General features: G+C 37.4%; 1 protein-coding gene across 3 annotated transcripts; it reads right to left on the bottom strand.

Moving 5' to 3' along the window:
* Positions 1-1,205: 1,205 nt before the first annotated feature.
* lypd6b (LY6/PLAUR domain containing 6B) lies at positions 1,206-19,536 on the bottom strand. Of its 3 annotated transcripts, XM_039656055.2 has the most exons (7): positions 19,448-19,536; positions 14,854-15,024; positions 5,534-5,624; positions 3,409-3,534; positions 2,733-2,831; positions 2,519-2,646; positions 1,206-2,396 (listed from the first exon to the last, which is right to left on the bottom strand). In XM_039656055.2, the coding sequence occupies exons 2-7, from the start codon at positions 14,923-14,925 to the stop codon at positions 2,226-2,228; spliced, it is 687 nt and encodes a 228-aa protein (XP_039511989.2). In that variant the 5' UTR covers positions 14,926-15,024; positions 19,448-19,536; the 3' UTR covers positions 1,206-2,225. The 3 variants fall into 3 exon arrangements, with proteins under 3 accessions (XP_039511989.2, XP_039511991.2, XP_088989384.1); XM_039656057.2 differs by lacking the exon at positions 14,854-15,024 and having other exon boundaries at positions 19,448-19,481; XM_089133258.1 differs by lacking the exons at positions 14,854-15,024; positions 19,448-19,536 and adding an exon at positions 8,986-9,122.
* Between the last annotated feature and the right edge of the window lie 176 nt (positions 19,537-19,712).

Raw genomic sequence — 19,712 nt, 5'->3', positions numbered from 1 at the left:
AAAGCATGCTATGCTACTATACTTTTACTAACATGCTCATAGTAATGCATCTGGATGGATAAGAGCCATAAGCTCTGCGACGCCTTGTTTTCACAGATTGAGTTCTGAATACTAAAGACACAGATGAGAGCAGCAGCACTGATACTGTTTTTCTCAATCGGAGATCAATGACTCTTCAAAGCCGGAAAGTGACAGACTCCAACTCTACGCCTAATAAAACCAGAACAAAGACAGCCAGCAGCCAGAGCAAACAGCACACACGGCGAGACAGTCAGCAGAGCAGGAACACACACACACACTTTAACTTCATAAGTCAGTGAAGCAGCTACACAGAAACCAAATCTCATTTCCTCTGCAACCATTTTAGAGGAAAAGCCATATGTCATGTTTGGTTTGGAGAATGAAAACCCCTCATTATTCCGGACAGCAATGATATTAATGGTCCACGGCTTTGTGTCCCACACTGAGATCCTCTTGGGAATGTTTTTATTGTTCTCAGAGCTCTTTGGGGGGGTTTGCTCTTTTGTACTGTTCGAGGTTCAGCTCGCTCCTCTACATTGAAACCTGGGCCGTCTCATGTAAAAAGACAGAACTGTTCTCAGATCACCGTTGAAAGAATTTTAAAAACGTAGCCCTGCTGCTCTCATACAAAAAGCACAGCGGTATGTTATAGATTAAAGAAACGAGGAGCCGTTTACACACTCAATCAATCCAATCGAAGTAAACAAGACTATTTATCATAACTTCCACTGTCATGGAAAGCAACACGGTCTCACGGTAAGGTTTTACAAGTCTCAAGCTCTAGTTTCTATTCATTTCTTAATATAAATGTATATTTATTGGATATTTCAGCTCATTTTTAGTCCAAATGAAATAAACAGAAGTCGCAACAGATTTATCCTCCATATTGTGACAGTGAAACAGATTATCGAAAACAGAAATTTACAGCAGGACTTGGTTCTTTCTAATGGTTGTTGATTGAATGGTGGGAGGTCTGAATGTGAGCTTGCAGTTGATCATAATAAATAATTTAAGTGGACTAAATGATTGGAGAATATGTCACCAGAGAGAAGCCTCACTGGAAAATGACATTTTGATTAAAAAATAAAATTGAAATATGCACGAACGAATCATATCAATAACATGCATTTCGAGAAAAGTGTCAGCAGCATAATAACTGATCATGCAATTTTGGTGCATGGACATTAGTTAAATAAGGTCACATTTTTATTCATTTAAAGTTTTTGGGACAAAAAAAAGCTGAGAAAAATGATGACAGAGTTTGCAACAGTCAAATCCGAATAACCCAAAATATAGTTAATTAATTGGTGCTTACTGTATGTGATCCAGGTGCATGTTCTCAAAGCTTTGACATACAGCAATCAAAATCTCTTTTAGAGACATTGGCATTGTTTAGAAAACTAGAACAACACGTCCAGCGTCCTCTCATTGCTGTGCTTGGCCTGTGTGACAGAATCTGGGAACAGAGCCACAGGACCATCCCACATAGAGATATCCAATGCTCAGTGTGAGCCTCAATACAAATCCAGTGAGGCAGCATAAGTGTAACCCACTGCTTTAGCTGCTAAATGCTACTTTGCTATAGCCGTCTGTTTTTTCAGTCCGATTTAGCACATTATTAGTAGCAGCCGTCACAAGCCGTACTAGTACTCCATTGACAGATCTTCCGGACACAACTGGCTTTTTTCCTCACTGAATCCATTAAAGAGTTGGGTTTTGCTGTTTAGCACTTTCCAGTTAGTTAACCCCTACTGGTTGATGCTGTAACTATGGCTGTAACCAACATATGGCTGCAAAATGCATCCACTGATGGTCATTAAAATGTATTAGTGTTTTCTGACAGAATAAAAATGTTTATGAGCAACATATAAGTCACAAATATTGAATTATATTATAATAGATTTATCAATGTCAGAAAGCATAAAAATAGTCCAAATAGTCACTAGTGCTCATCTTTTTCTTTTGGTGCCACTACAGGCAGATGAGTCACAGATTTCAAATCATGTTCTTCCAGGGAGTCCTGCAACATCCTGCCATTGAGATGGATGGGAATGCCAACAGATAGCTTTCTCCGGCATGATATTACTGTGAACTTAATGAAAACATCCATCTGACTGTATTAATATTCCAGTGTGGATGATGTCTTTTTGGCTTCTTTCACTTGTAGTGTTGTTCATCACCAAACAAGTTCTCATGACTGAGGATCACAACGGTAACAGACCAGTGAGAGCCGGGATAAGCAGGATCACAGTATCCCAGTTCCTGAAAGTTGGTGCTGCTGAGCTGTGGGTCTTTCTCGGAGAAAACACAGCATTACTGTGATTGGTCGGCAGCTCTACGTTACAAACCATCCCTTCACAGCAAGATACACACTCCTGCAACACAGAATCCCATTTTATAAGTGAATACAATTTTTGTACAAGAGATTACTGTATGTATGTACTATGTTACCATGTATTTAAGTACAATGAAGAGCGGATCATATGTGGATACTCACATGGTGTGTATTTTTGTGATGTCTACAGCCGGCTAACTGGCATTCTTCATGCATTGCACATCTTTTGGTAACAAACTTTGTCTTTCCATGATGGTAGAAGTGATGTATCGTCATACAGTACTGGGTATCTATAAATGAAGGAACGGGATATCAGGAATAATCTTTATCAAGAGACACGGTCTGAGAGCGTTGGGTTTGTGTTTTGTAAACTCACTCTGAGGGCACCACACATCTTCTGCCCAGCGGTTACAGCTGTAGTTGTCTGAGGCCTGTTCACAGGTGAAGCATTTGAAACTCTTGGGAAACGGGGTGGCTGTACAGACATGAGCACAGCGTTATTGTATAAAGTCACATTTATGGTAATGCTTTATCATGTGATAACATTCATGTCAACAAACGATTACATTATTGCTTAACAGGTCACTGGTTAATGTTTGGGGATGCTAAGATTTTTTTTAAAGTCTCTTATGCTCACCAAGGCTGCATTTATTTGATCAAAATACAATAAAACAGTAATATTGAGAAATATTGATCACAATAGATAACTGATTTAAGATGAATCTATTTTCTATTTTAATATGTCATTTATTCTTGTGATGGCAAAGCTGAATTTTCAGCATCATTAGTCTTCAGTGTCACATGATCCATCAGAAATCATTCTAATATGCTGATTTGCTGCTTAAGAAACATTTCTTAGTATTATCAATGTTAAAAATAGTTGTGCTGCTTAATAATTTTGTGGAAACTGATACTCAGGGTTCTTTGATAAACAGACAAGTTCCAAAGAAAAGCTAAATATTATAAATGTCTTTACAGTCACTTGATATATTTAATGTGTTAATTTCTTACTACTACGTACTCATCCCAAACTTTTGAACAGACACACTCACCTTCTACAGCAGGCATGAGATTGTAGAAGTCAATATTGTCACTTGCCACCAAATCAACAAGAAGCTGAACAAGAACAGTGACTAAAGCCAGATCTGCCGCCATGTTTAAAACACTGATAGTGACGCCTAAAATAAACAGTAAAAGATATGGTAAAGTCTCCGAACATTTGACTTCCTGTAATTGTCCACATTTCTATTTTGTTAAGCACCTCAATATTATAACTATTGGCATGGATTGGGCAAATACTCATTAGCATCTAGAGTTTAAGCATGATAAAGAGAAACCATATCTCCATGGCAAGAGGCCAATGAATGTTGACTGGAATATGATGAGCATAAAAAGAACACTGAAATTATTTTATGCAGATTATGCATGTAGATTGATCATCTTGTTTTGTTCAAAAAGTAATTTATAAAAAGATCTAAGATTGACGCCTACAGCTATAAGATAACCCACAAAATTCAGTCATATTAATCACAAATGCCAAACCAACAGGACAGAATTGTATGTGATGGATGGTTTAACATATTAGTCCATTAATTATAGCAAAGGCTCATATTCTGGAGAACTACAACCTACTGTATGAATTCTAATCATCCAAACGCATTTATTTCATGCATTATTCAGTTTACTGAATGCACCAGAGTCACTGATATATCCATTTGCATAAAGCCCTCTGGCTTCAGTTGCAAGTACCTACATTTAAAAAAAAAAATTACAATACAAAATCCAGCAGAAGGCCTTATAACTGATGACTATGGAGTCGAGTCTAATGTCGCCCACATTTTTGAAATATCTCGCACCTGCCCCAGGCATTTTAAGACGCAGTGAGACACATTGACCTCAGAGGTTAATCATTAAGGCTGAACACATTCTCTGAGGACATTAACATGCTCTAGTGCTTGTTTCCATCAGTGTTTAGTTACATATAGCATTGACAAATTCATTCTGCGACGGACATTAGACTAGTGTTTTCACAAGTAACTTATTTCCAGTCTGAATTAACATGAGACTTAATCTGTGAAACATGCGGTAAACAAGCTCTTTAAATAGAATTACAATCTGGAATATGAAGCCCAGGTTTCACAGACAGGGTTTAGATTAAACCAGGATTAGGCTTTAGTAAAATTAGCACATTTAAGAAGGTTTTCTAAATGTACCTTTAGAAAAACTGGTGTGAGACATCTTGAGACAAAACAATGGTACTTACATATTTTAATATTTGAACTGATATGTCAGTGCAAGTTGCTTTCTGACAGCTCAAACTTGTATTTTAGTCTGTGAAATGAAGTTGAACTTTCTTATTTAACTTGACTTAAGTTCTCCGCATTAAATCACACATCTTACACAGAAATCCACAGGCTATTTCATCTCTAGACAGCATATGGTTTTAAAGCAAACAGATGACTGTCATTAATCTTGTGGCAGTGACAATCTACTCCTGAGGGTCTCTAGCAGAGTAAAGAGAGATCACACATATATAATGACTGACAGCACAACAGCAATCAGCTATACTGACCCAGAGGTTAAAACACACAAAGGGACCTGCGGTCTGAAGCCTTTCAGCTCCCGATGTACGTGCTCTTAGGTCATAGACCAACCAGCGGACATGTAGGGACTTAAAAGCAGTTCATTAAGAATGAAGAGCGTAAAATGGTCATTTGCATGCATCTTTATGTTGGCATATTTATGGCGAAAATAAACCCACACAAACACACAGCCATTTTATATAGGCAAAGATTGCATTCTGTGTTTTAGATCAAAACTGTTGTCTACTTTGATATTTAAACTCGTTCCTTGAAAGTAAATGTCTTGAAGTGAATGTGACGATAATGAGGTCTAGAGTGCAGAACCTCAGAGGCCTGTTGTTTGCTTCAGTGATCTGTGAAGCCTGAATAATCACAACTTTTAACATAGTAACTTCTAAAAAACATTTGTGAGAGAACTGCTGATTACTACTTTACAGTGACTGATGCTAACTAAAAACTCACTTGTTAATTAGACCAAATTTGCAGAAAAAAAAAAACTTATAAAAATACATATCCAATACAAATATAATGCAAGCAAAATACACTCAAGTCACACAAAACATGAAATTAAAAACACAAGAAACAAAAGGCTTACCTTTTGTCTGTAGAGTGGAAATCTTATACACAACGTTACAGGCAGACAGATTCTCTGAGTCATTGTGCGGAGACTGCTGTCTTGACTGAGACTTTCAAAAGGAAAAGGAAAGAGAAAGCTTAGAAGTCATTTTCCAATTCAGCTCTCTCACACACAACAACAGAAAAGAGACCACCGACCCCAACCTCCTGACAACCCCCGCTTCTGATTGGACAGCAGGTGCATTGTGGGGGCGGGGCCTGTAGCCATTGTGTGAAGTCAACAGTGTAGTGGCAAGCCAGTCTAGCCCATGTAATTAGCATTCACACAAACCCGATCCACGTAACCTCTGGAAGACCAAGAGCCTCAACAAAAAACACGACAAAACAGTTAGATTAACTGTACTTTCCTCAATACACTTCATGAGTGAATGAGTGCATTGATTTTTGCTTAAACTGCAGAGATTAAAATTAATATCACTAAAGATGTTAGGAGATTTATGGTCTTGTGGAGGGAGGAATCATTCCAACATGCTGATTCAGTGCTTAAGAAACATTTGTTATATTATCAATGTTTAAATGGTTGTGCTGCTTTATATTTTAGTGGAAACTGTGATGCTTTTTTCCCTTGTTTAATGAATACAGAAACTTCAAAAAAATAACAGCTTTTATTTAAAAGAGACATCTTTTGTAACATTATAAATGTTTTTAATGTCACTTTTGATTAATTTAACGTGTCCCAAACTTTTGTTTTGGTATTATACGCCGCCTACTTAGACAGGCAGTCATTTATCATATCATGAATAAAGCTGTTTATTTTGTGTCCAATACAAGCATCACCATGTTTAAACCATCTGTCATGCACAGGGTTAGGTGGGGAGGATAAATGGTTGCATTTAAGCCAGGACTGCTAATACGTGGAAATGAGCAGAGATCACCAATTATATCGGTCTCTTTTTTTTCTTTTTTAAACCTCAAGGGGGATTTACCTATAAACTTTTGATTGAATTATATACAGTTAAGTTGCAAAAAAGATTTAATATGCAATCCATCCCAATCTAATTATGTTTGCAACATCAGTGAATCTACAACCTGACCTATATAACTGATAGCAGCACCAAAAGTTAGCAGTGTGTGCTATGAAGAGCGGCATGAAGAACTCAAGATATGGGAGGCTTCATATGTCACCACTGATTCTCTCGTGCAAAATTCTGAATAAAAAGAAAATATGACCAGTAAATTCAGATACACTTTTCATTGTAAAAATATATTATGGCTGTCTGCCAGCCCCCATAAAAGAGCAGCACGTAGAATATCAATGAAATATGATACAGTATTCCTCATTTGATATCTTGAGTTCTAGCTGTCCCTCACGGCTGTCACAGTAAATATACAGCTGTGAAATCTTCAAGTCTTGTGTAAATATCACACCACAGTGTGTTTTAGTGCATCCTTTGAGCTTTATATAAGCCTGATGTGCTGACAGGGTTAGAATTACAGGAATGTTCCCAGACTAACCAAAGCTTTAAAAAATTCCTCAAATTAAAGGTGGATCATCCTTTGAATATCCAAATAAAATACTTGTGATAGTCTCAAACACATTCCTCAATATTTTACAACAGCCTTTTGGAAATGAAAAGTTTTATGTCCTTCAGTCAAGGTTTTGCAGTTTTTGTCATGGTATTCTTTCTATCATGCGTGTAAAAAAATAAAATAGAAAACTCTTTAAAGCACATTTAGGTGGAGAACGCAAACTGCCCACTGTCTCGCCTCCAGGGAAACGATCTTTTCCAGGAACGAATCAGGGACAAATTGTAACTTTATTCAGTTAGTCTTAGAACAAGTCAATTCACTATTCATGAGCCAGAAAATATGTATTTATGTTTATAAAAGTAAATAATTTGTTTTGAATGGAGATGTATATTATCTTAATACACTAAATGAGACAAAGTTCCATTTACAACTGGTATTAAGATGCGTTTTGGTCGATCGGATCACAAAAAGACGAGGAAGACACATTCTCATTAAAAAAAAAATCATAATATATATATATATATATTTTTTGGTCAGGACCGAAAGAATCAAGAGAACCGAATTACAAATCTAGCTAGCATGCTTCCCATAATGTGCATGCGTTAGGTCAGTGGGCGGAGAGTAGGCGGTCTTTTGTGGCTGTTCAAACACATTTGATCATATGAGCCTCTACATTATTAAATCAATCAGGTCGAATGTGCTCGGAGTGCGTTCGTACCTCTGGAAGTCATCGAAAGTGGACAAGCTCAAAACATTTTAGACCCTGTTTGCACATTTAGCGTTTTCCACTTCGTGAGCATTGACAAAAATGCTTAATAGGCTACCGGGTGTAAACAGGCCCGATAATAGTCAAACTACCAGTGGCTGGTGATGATAAATAAATCATTTTCAGAGGCAGCGCTCAAAGCTTTTCAGAGAAACAGACTATATAATTCTTAAGACTCACTTACAGTCATATGATTAATTTATATTTTATCCTTTGTTAGTTAGGTCTGGTTAAAGTCAAACTGAGTTCATAATCAAAGGAGCTTCAATTATGGCATGATCTTCACTAACATTAATAAAAAAAACAAGATATGTCCAGGAATAGTATATTGCTCTGTCAGCAATTTTACTGGAAGACATTGTTGATAGATTTACTACTTTGTTTTGAAACCGGCAGATCGTCTTTTGACACAGAAAAACTGAACACATGACGTGACTATATGGTGATGGTCCCGCCCTTCTCAAAAGCCGGAGGCCTTTTCTGATGGCCTGAGGGCCAGTGGATACATTTCATCATATTATGCAGTGCTCTATTTTTGCTGCTTTGAGGTTACAGTTGAGAAAAAGAGGAATGTGAAGAAATGTGCTCTGGGGAGGAAAACAGAGGCCAAAAGTACACTTCATGTCAACATGAAATCAAATCTGAAAGGCTAATCTCCAGATGTACCATCTCAGAAATCATTTAGCTTTTTGTTTAACGAATGGCATGATTTAATGCTCCTCAACAACCTTTTCATGTATATGATGATCCTAAGTCTAGCAATTTGTCTGAACATGAAGAGAACCAGAAGAAAACATTCCCACAGTTGACTATATGCACCTGCATAGGTACAACCCAGATCCTGACCATTCAAGTGAAAAACACTTAAACCCACATGCCGTGTCTCTTGAAATATGTCAGCACTGAAAGCTTAGCGTGAATTAGAAAAATAAGCTGACCTAAATGTCCTGGTTCCAAGACACTTTCATCAAATGAACGATTTGAGGAATCAAATTTCTGTTGGCATATGGGTAGAAAGTGACATCAAAGCAATATTTATCAGACCTCCATGTTTCAGTACTGTAACACTGGCAGGATTTCAAGTGCGCTACACTCAAGTGTGTGCATATTTACCAAGACATGAATCACCACAGCATAGCAACAGTGGTTCAACAATACAAACATGCAAATGTTACCTGAGATTTCCTGTTGAGATCCTTAAAAGGGTAAAAAACTTCCTCTCTTAAATTACTTTCGTCCTTAAGAAACAGCTGATTTCTTAAAGGAAAAAGGGGGAAAAAAATGGTGAAGTAACCACACAAATAAAACGCATCCAGGGGCTGATTACTGAACAAGCATCTTCATTTCCTTGTTGAACTGAAAAAGTCCAGGAATTTTCCTACAAAATCTCACCACATTTAGATCTCCTTTGTCTCACATTTGTCACTGACTGGTTAGGTATGTGAGTCTACCTTAACAGGAAGACAGGCCGTCATAAACACACCAGGTCAAGGATATAAACTCAGGGGGGCTTTGTGTGACTCCTTTTATTGGTCATTTGTGGTGGGTGTCTTTCCAGCTCTTTTATCAATGCTGACCAAGTCAGCACACAGACATGTAGGTTGTAAAACAAAAAAGCCCTGAGGACAATATACAACGGAGAGAGGGGCTTTTAGTACTTTAGTAGAATTACAGGGTTATAAACCATATACTTCATGGAATTTAATATTTATATTTGAAGGTAACTTACTGAATTTTATTGTGTGAATTTCTAAATCTCACAATTACAATTCAACAAAACAAATAGGCCTAAAGATCTTCTAAAATAATTAGCACTAAGAAAGACAGAAAACAAGCAGATCATGATAATTCATTGTTTACTTATCGAATGAGTTATCAGGGAAGGATGTAAGCTTAAATCTGTTCATTCTGTAAATCTATTACTGACTTAATCTATTCCATTCACAGATAAACATCAGACTGGAAATTGTTCATTATTACATAAAACTGCCATATAAAGATTCCATTATATCCTTCAGGCTATGTCACGTGGATAATGGAGGTGACGTACAGTAATAAATTCAGTATAATGCCTTTCTGTTACCCGATCAGGTCTAGTCGTGCCTAAGTGAGATTTGTGTGGAAAATCCCTGAGGTGTGTATTTATGTGTATGTGAAGACGAAGGTCACGGTGAGTTAGGATTAAAAAAAAAGCAGCTTGCAGTGGATCATTTTCACTTGTGTCATGGCATTTCAGAACTGAGAACAGTAGAACAGTAGGTCAAATTTAGTCAAGATTTCTGATTCAAATTCCATAGACTCATACCTTAATATTTTGACGACAACAAAAAGCCATTGAACATTTCTACTGATACTTGCCAAGGGGAAAATGTAAACAGTAAAACAATGAATGAATCCACAAAATGAAAAATATAAATAACCATCCAGTAGTTTTTGCCTTTAAAAAATATTGTACTTCATAAACTGCATACATTTCTAAAAGGTGGCAAATTACCATAAAAATGAAAGTATATATTTTCAAGACATATATTATTTTTTATATAAACAAATTCAAAGCTTATGGTATCTGACAGTTTATAAACTACCATTTAATTGTTTGGTATCAACGATATTAAAACATTTAATATTTTTAAAATGCACACTGAAAAAAAGGCAGTAAAAACAATATGATATTGAATTAATTTGTGAAATATTATTAATATTTAAAACAGCCATTTTTTATTTTAATACATTTTTGAATGTAATGTATTCCTTTTATGGTAAAGCTGAATTTTTAGCATCATTACTTTAGTCTTTAGTGTCACATGATCCTTCAGAAATTAGTTGAAAACAATTGGGATGCTTAATACTTTTGTGGAAACTGTTTTTTTTTTGATTCTTTGATGAATTTAAAGTTCTATTTAATTTATTTTAAATGTAAACATTTTGTAACAATGTATTTAATGTCACAATAATTTTAACTAAATTTAATGTCTCCTTGCTGAATAAATGTAATTTCTTACATTAAAAAAAACAAATCTTACTGACCCCAACCTTTGAATGTTAGAGCATATTGGAACGGCAATGCAAAAAACACCTTTTCTGTAAATGATCACTGGAGAGAGCCACACCGTTTGGCATCTGCACTGAACCGAGAAAAGGGTTTCAGAGAGGGAACCTGAACATCTCCTTCCACCGTCATTTTAAGGGCTCAACAGCCACTCAGGTAAAATTACGTTTTGTGTTTCACTTGTGATTTCTTTGTGTGCCCTGTCCCATGTATTGATTACTTTTTGGTACGTAACACCTAAAAGCAGCTTAGAAAGCCTTTAAGAAATTCCAAGAACGTGCATATAGAGTCTCAAATAATTCTAGAAGACCTAGTCCTTCATTTGTCAACCCAGAGTTCAAATTACCGAAGGAGCTTGTATTCAAAAGTCCAAAGTCGTAAATTGGTCTTCTGTCCCAAAAGCTTTTAGACCATTGTTCAAGATTTTGAAGGGCCATCTTCAAAATTTAGCACACTTTTTTAATCCTCGCTTTCAGATCAATTTTATGGTAGCTTAACAAGCACAGATCTGTGCATGCGTACCGAAGCAGAAGTATTCCTTCCCAGGGTTCATATGTTGAGAAAGGAACCCTTGAGTGTCAGCCTCTCTCATTACATGGGGGTGAGAGACCAGGGTCTGTTTAATTGGCCAACTGATTACAGCACATATGCTTTTTTGCTCCCCTCGTCCTACTGCAGACTCTCAGAAGCCTTCCTGTTCTCTGGCCTGCAGGTTCAGAGAGATCAGGGCCCTGCAACAAGGGCTTTCTTTGTGTGCTTCACTGGGCTGGGAAATGGAGATGAGTTTGTCCATTTGCCTCTGAGGCCACAGCGAGGGCTGAATGGGGCCCTGGGAGAAACGTGGGCTCAGGTATCGCTAACAGCAGGTGAAGCATATGACTCTGAACTGATATCCAACTCGACGAGATCTGGAAAAATCCAGCATTCGTATCATGATTGAAGTGCTGTGATGTTCTGTAAATGATTTGGCATTCTGAAGCCAAGAACATTATTAAAGTTGATGACATCTTTATTTTAGGTTTTGCTCATGATTAACCTTAAAAAAGAAGAACCGTTTCAAAGCAAGTCAAAATTGCATTCTCTAATAATCGGGCTTGGCTCTGAGGATATTGATGGACCCTAAAAATAACAGAGCTTTAAAAAAAAAATCTGCAATAATTTGATAAAAATCCTGCAGTTATCTAAAAGTTTTTACAGCAGAACATTAAGGAAATATATGAATGCACATATATTGAGCACATCAATTATGATCAATATGCTTGTTTGATTCATGACAACAAACCTCATTGGTTCTTGTGCGTCAGGCAAGCATGTTTAAGCTTCTGTTTATCATTTCTGATGACCTCTATGTATTTGCATTGATCATTATTTATATGGTAATAATCTGTTCATAAACAAATAAACCAATAGACTCTTTGAGTTTTTCAACAATTCTCCCATATCATCCACTCTAAAATATGGACAAACCCAGCCATTGGGTAAAAAATGTAATTTAAAAATGTAACCCAATGGCTGGGTTTGTCCATATTTTACCCAGAATTGGGTTAAAACAACCCAGCATTTTTTAGAGTGCATTTGCGCATAATCTTCCACTGTCTGGGATTTATAAAGTGAATTCTGCGCAGGTTCTGGCGTACGCACAGTTTTGGACATTTTTGGCTTTCAGGGACACACACTTTTAGTGAGGATCCTACGCACGCACAGTTTTATAAATGAGACCCCTGAGGATCTAAAGGAGCAGGCAGGGCAGTAGGGGTGGAGTAGATCTGAAAGATATGAATGTGCAATACCATTTCATACCTTAAATGTAAGAAGTGATATCTTAAATTGAATATGTGATGCCACGGGTAACCAGTGAAGATCATGCAGTTAGAGGAGCAATGTGAGCAGAAGCCTGGTGGCGGTAACTTGCTGCTGAGTTTTGAACTGAAATCTTGCAATAAGTTTTTTGGGCAGACCAAGAATTAGAGCATTGCAATAATCAAGACGTGATGTGATTAACAAATGCATTAAGATTTTAGCATCAGCTAGAGTGAGAGAAGATCGAAGACCTGCAATATTACGAAAATGTAAAAAAGAGTTCAACAACAGAAGAAATATGAGAGGTAACAGATAGAGTTAAGTCAAAAAAGACACCATTACTGACAGATGAAGAAGGCTTAACATGAACCCCACCAATATTAAAGGTCAGGTCCATCCTTTTGACTGAGGTGGCAGGGCCGATCCTCCGTATTTCAGTTTTGTAATTATATTTAATTGAATTAAATTCAGAAACTCCCCATGCTTGATATACCTGATAAATGCAGTAAGTGAGTCAGGCAGGGAAGGCCTAGAGCTGGTGGTGAGATCAATTTGAATGTCATTAGCATATCAAAGAAATTAAAGTCCATTTATGCGCATGATATCACCAAGTGGTTATTCTATAAATGATGAATGGACCAAGAACTGAAACTTGAGGAACACCCAGTGAAAGCAGAGCAGTGGATTTATTTTCTAATACTTTCTGTGGTTGATGTACTGTAGGTAATGAGCCAGGAAAGAGCTGAACCAATGATACCGAGATAAGTATTTCATGGCAGACTGTGTCAAAGAGCTTAGATCGAGAATCATCAAGATGTTTATTAACCCTGAATCCATGGACAGAAGAATATAATTTACTACATGAATAAGAGCAGTTTCAGTGGTATGAGATGGGTGATATCCTGAGTCCTGATTGAAAAAGATTCAAAAATGCCATTAGCATACTGTAAGTAAGATCAATAAATGAGAAAAAAAAAGTCTGTTAGTCTTGGGGTCCTTGGGTCTGTAAAAGCTTTAACCCACTAGTCTAGGGTTTAAAATGGCACAAACATTAACTGTATAACAAATGAAGTTTTCAAACAGCCCAGTAATATAAGCTCAGGTTCTACCATAGATGTCTTGATGTTAAAGGAGTCGCTATACGGTCACGAATTGGGAAATCAAATTTTCCATGAGCTTTTGACATACAAGATGTCATCTTAAGAATATCCTGTAAGTTTCAGAATTGAAAACTTCCAAAAACAGCTTTGAAACCAAGCTCAGAAAACAATTTATTTTGGAATGTCCCTATTTATGACGTCATAGATAGGCGAAATACCACCTTAGAAGATCAACACCTACAGTAGTTCTACATAATTAACACTGTAGCCCTGATAAACATGCCTTTGAAGAGTAAAATGATTGTGCAGTGCCAGGTTTTGGAAAAACATAGTAAGTGCATAACCTTCCCTTTGACACTGCATTTGCAAAAAGATGCTGTGACTTCTATACTGGATCTGATAGAAATGGCGCAACACACCTATCTGAGTTGCAAGATCACTGCATTAATGCACTCAACATGTACGATGGGCTACATGACGCCCTATAGGATGAGAATAAGTTGAAGTTTCAGAAAGCAGTGGGCCCAGATTCCACACAATAGTACGTTTTAAACTCACTAAATAAGACTGTAAACAAAATTTGCAAGAACAAGGATTTAACACTATGTTAGTCTCTATTTCTATCAAAAAATGTTGCAGGTAGTAGGTACATGCGTTATTATGAATGAATAGTTTACAATTGTTGGCAACCAGGAGAATAGCAAAGATTCAGATAACACTTCACTTTCCTTGAATGAATAACTTCAAACATTGTGAAATTTACTTATAATCTGAGAAGTTATATTCAACAGAAGAACTATTATTTGGTTGTAAATGAGTAATTAATGTGTCTGAATCATTTCATTTTGTCAAAAGCTTCTCATTACTCTACCAGAACATTTATATTCATGTTTAATTGACTGGTCAGAGTGCTTCATCTAAAGACACACTGGGATCAGAAGCTCAGACCTAAGTGCCTATTACTCTGGCCACTGCTTTCGACTCATCTGATTCGTGGGTGTGCGGATCTAATCTCCTGAGATGATGAGAGATTGGGTTCTTTTCCAAAGTGCTCTCTTCAAGTTAAGATTAAATAGACCCTTTAGCTGTTTCACCTGGGACAGTGGCCAAGGTAACTGAATAGAGATGCCTGGACATTTATTCTGTGTGAGAGAGTCTCCCTGCATTCTCTGGATCTCATGAGGATTACAGTGCTCTTATTGAAGAAAGCATTGAGATGGAATCCAGCCTGTGCCATAATACTGCAGAGGTCATGTGCAGTTTACCTAAAGAGAATGGGAAAAATGTGGAAATAAATACAGCGCCATAATGTGGGCTGCCCTGCAGATTGCGGCTGTTTGCTTAGTCAGATCATGTTATAAATGACAGTTTATGCTCAAACTACAAAATGTTTTTCAAAGAAATCTCCATGGGTGAATTTATTTGATCAAATAAAGAACGCAAACAGTAATATTGTGAAATTCTATTACAATTTTAAAAAACTGTTTTATATTTTATATACTCCAGTGTTCAGTGTCACAAGATCCTATTTTTCTTCTAATTTCTTTGATAAATAGAAAGTTTAAGAACAGGATTTATTAGAAACCTTTTGTAACATTAAAAATGTATTTACTGTTACTTTTGATCAATTTAATGCATCCTTGCTAAACATATTTATTTAAAAAAATCTTATAGACCCCAAATAATATTTAGAATGGAGAGACTAAATTCACACATTTAAAATTGGGAATTGCGGCCACAGCATTGTAATAATGTGCACACTAAACTGCCAGAGTGTCTGTTGGTGTCCCTGGGTGTCCACTAGAGTCCTCTTCCCCATACCGTCACCACCACATCGGCACATCCTGAACTGCATTTCCCATAATTCTTTGTCTGAACTCATCACTAATCTTTGCACAAAGCTGTTCCCCCTTAACTTGTTTGAACTGGTCTATTTATACCCTGTCTGTTTCTGTGATTGTTGTGGATTCCTTGATTAATGTCATTTTGCAGTTCTCTGTTCCACTACTGGTTGTTTCTTAGTTTTTGGACCGTCTTGTATGAATTTTGACCTTTTACCTGGCTGGATTGTTAGTACAGATTACCCCATTAAACTGCACTTGGACCATATCTTTTCTTGTGTGCATGTCATGACATATACAAGTAACTACATTTCTTTGAAGTTGCATTCAAAATATATCTGGCTCAAAAAACCTTGCCCTCTAAATTTGAATAGGCATAATTTTCCTAAGGAAACCTGATCCTTTTCATTATGACGTGAACCACCTAGATGCCAAGATGTAAGGGAGAAACTATTCTTCAATTATTCTATAAAGAGTGGATTAGATACTCTGCTTCCTCTCACTTTTGGCGACAAAAATGGGTCTCTTATCGATGACCCTAGGGTACCTCTATTGTTTCCATGACCTTGAGGGCAAGGGCCGATGACCCTCACCTGTCATTTTACTAGGCGACATTGTGATAGTTCTGACACACAGGGCCTCAGGTCAGGCTTATTTCTACGCTTGACCATCCCATCATTCTAGAGGGGGACCCAACTTCACATTTCTACTTTTTGGTATCTTCAGGATCTAATCATTCTGCAAAATAGCAACAACTACAAACAGCCTCTTTAAACCTGAATGCATTGGTCTAAACATGCCCACAGTCAGACAGACCCTGTTGAGGTAGTTTTTAAAAACTGGGACAAAAAAATACAAGTCAGAACCTTGCCATGAACGGAAACGGCACCTTTACATCATTCCTTGAGTTGAAGATGACATAACTAGAGTCATGTGATACCAGTCAAGATAGGCATGTACATTGTGGTTTGATGCAGACCCACTTGTGAGCTCTGAGCTCCCTCTCAGGTCATCTGTAAAGAGCTGATACTCATGACTCACTCTAATGATAGAGTGCTGTGAAATAGTTGAGCTCTTAGCTATCGTAAGCAGCACTTCAGCGGGTAAAACAACCCTGTGTTTAAACATACAAACCCCTATTAAGCAAAAAGATCTCCCGATGGCATTCATACAACAACAAACCTGCTCAAAATTGAGGAAAAACACGAGCATCCAAAACAAAAAGGGATACATCTTCCTCCTGATTATAAACACGAAGGATTTGGGAGTTGAAATGCTGTGTAAACATGAAAAGAACAAGTAGTTTCGCCAATGAGCACAATGCTGTTCAGGTCAGTCAACAGCAGCTGCAACTTCCAAAACCAAAACCAAAGCCCTCATGCCATCTGTCTCCCTTCATCTGTCCACAGCAACAACGGTCCTTCTGAATCAAAGAGGGCAAGCAAACAAGGCTCTTACTCTCTAAGCTAGTGATAAAAACGTAATTGGTGTGTTATGGCCACTCTTGAAATTCCACAGTAATTGCAAAGGTTTGAATCAGGACCAAAACAGCCTAGTCATGTGGCGTTGATCTAAACAGTTTTATGCAGAACTTCCTAAGCTAAGTTTTGACCAGCAAATATACCCCATTACACTGCATGGTTCAAGTGAACCAAATCCGATTTTTTTCCTCTCGTGGCACAGATCGGATATGACCGGTGAACGTGTAAGCAGGAAAAACAATGCATGGATTCCGAATTTCTCAGATCGGATTCAGGCCTCACTCATATGTGGTAATAAATCGGATATGAATCGGATACGTGCATTTGCGTGTGCCATGTAAGCAGACAAATCGGATATTCCCCAGTAAATTCGAGTCGTACGTCACTAAAAAATCGCGCAATGGAAGACAAAGAAAACACGCAGTGGAGCAATGCGGAGGTTTCATGTCTTTGTTTGGGGCGAAAAATCTAGGTAAAATGCAGGGTTGTTACAGAAATAAATCTGTAGGCTATTTGAAGACATTTCACGAGATATGGGGAGGCACGGATTTAAGTGCTTGTGGCTACAGTACCAACAAGGGCTCTCCTCTTTTTCTCCGCCGTACAAGACCAAAGTCTTATGGCTGAGTCTTTACCGTCATCACCGGCGGCGTTGTCACAGGCAGGCTTTTGTGGCTCTGTGGTACCTGATGTAAGATGAGTGATCAGCACGAACACAAATACTCTTATCTCGTTGAAATCTTGATGGATTTACAAACGGTTTGGTTTCTGAAGGAGTCTCCCTCATTTAAACTTTGTAAAACTCTGTCATTTAGCTGTTTGATACCATTTGGTGTTACTTTGTGAAGACTGGAAAAGGCAGTGATATTTCCTTATATCTTGAATACCTTGAACATTTTAATATTATTTATATACTCTTATAGTATAATATATATATATATATATATATATATATATATATATATATATTCAAAATATTAATAAATACTATAGAGTATATAAATAATATTAAAATGTTCAAGGTATTCAAGATATAAGGAAATATCACTGCCTTTTCCAGTCTTCACAAAGTAACACCAAATGGTATCAAACAGCTAAATGACAGAGATTTACAAAGTTTAAATGAGGGAGACTCCTTCAGTCTTTGGGTTTAGTGAGGTGTAAAGCAAACTAAGGTTTGAATGGCAGGATGTGACCAGCTCATCTCTATCTTGTGGGCTCCTCAACACACTCTTAATGACGGTCTGACTCTCGATTGCACTGATACATGGCAGCTGACAGCAGAATCTGATCCCCGGGTACGACTGAGCTTTCACTGACAGACTAATGGAAGCTTTCTCGTCGCGAGAGACGGAGCCTCAATGATATCTAGAGGAGCTGAGGGTCACATCAAAGAGAACAATCCTGCCTGTGATCTGCTAGTGTCCTCCAGTTCTACATGAGAGCAGAGATGAGAGACAGCCCTGCAGGCAAGAAGAGAGGAGGGGCTCTCGATCACTCCTCAACCCCATGGCAAAATTAAGGAAAATATGCAGAGGGCAACATGAGAGGCACTGATCACAATAATAAGTTGGATCTTCTGTAACATCTAAATGAGGTGTAGCAGATTTTATATTCTTACTCAAGAGATTTGTCCTGAGGTATAAAGATACTGTATATTTTATTGATCCTGTTTTGTGAACAGCCATTCAATAGAACCACTACACAGAACTTAATGCACCAACTGCTTCCAGGACAGACCTCACCACTGGTCTTACAAGTTAGATATCTAATTTTTATTTCTTCAAGATGAATAATACGAAGATTTTTAGACATTTTTAAGATAGCAATTCATATTGGTGTTGATATTTGTAACTGTCTGCACTGTTAATGTGCTTGTGGCCAGGTCTCTCTTGAAAAAGAGGTTTTAAATCCCAATGAGATCATCTGGTTAATTAAAATAAATAAATAAATAAATAAAGTAATATTTTTTATTACTGTAAGTAAACGTGGATTCCTATTGTGACAACTTACCCCATATAGTGGCAACATATAAACATCACGAAATCTTCAAATATTTTTGTACACAATAATGGTGTCTAAAAATAAAATAATAACAGTAACAACAGTGGGATGAAGACTCACATTTAAGTTTACTCTCAGTGAACGAAGGTAGGTTAGGCTAAGGATTAGGAAAAAGATGTCTCCTAACTGACACTAAAAGTTTCTAAACGTAACGTTAAATAAGAAGTCACACTACTGTATTGGCGGTCTCTGTGGCGTTCCGTTCATGAGTTTGGGGTTGGTAAAGACAGAGAAAACCTCGAGCGTTTGTTGTTCCAAAGTTTAACAGTCCAACCTCAAAGAAAAGCTCGAAACAACCTTACCGTTGAGTGTATTCTATCCCAGCAGCAGCAGAAAATAAAACCCACTGACTGTGACGCGGAACGACAAGAACGCCCATTCGCGTTGGACCGGCCATAGACAGTAAAAGGGGACCGGCGCGCTCAAACAGGGTCTCTGGTTGGTCGACTGGTTGCTGACGTCAGTATTCCACATATTCTCTTGAGTCGAATCTTCCAATAAATCAGTTGTTCACAATCTAAATGATTCTTTACATTGGTCTAAGTGTTTTTTATATTTAAAACTAAT

This window comes from Pimephales promelas, chromosome 7 (assembly GCF_988280905.1).
Source record: "Pimephales promelas chromosome 7, fPimPro1.hap1.1, whole genome shotgun sequence".
Lineage (NCBI taxonomy): Eukaryota > Metazoa > Chordata > Actinopteri > Cypriniformes > Leuciscidae > Pimephales > Pimephales promelas.
The sequence above is the reverse complement of the archived record's forward strand: the minus strand, read 5'-3'. Positions and strand labels throughout refer to the sequence as shown.

Excerpts from the sequence above, each read along its gene's own strand:
- lypd6b (XM_039656055.2), bottom strand. The coding sequence starts at position 14,925 with ATGCAGGGAGACTCTCTCACACAGAATAAATGTCCAGGCATCTCTATT. Across the intron at positions 2,832-3,408 it reads TCTCATGCCTGCTGTAGAAG|CCACCCCGTTTCCCAAGAGT; the intron begins GTGAGTGTGTCT and ends ATGTCTGTACAG. Across the intron at positions 2,397-2,518 it reads ATCACAAAAATACACACCAT|GAGTGTGTATCTTGCTGTGA; the intron begins GTGAGTATCCAC and ends TCTGTGTTGCAG.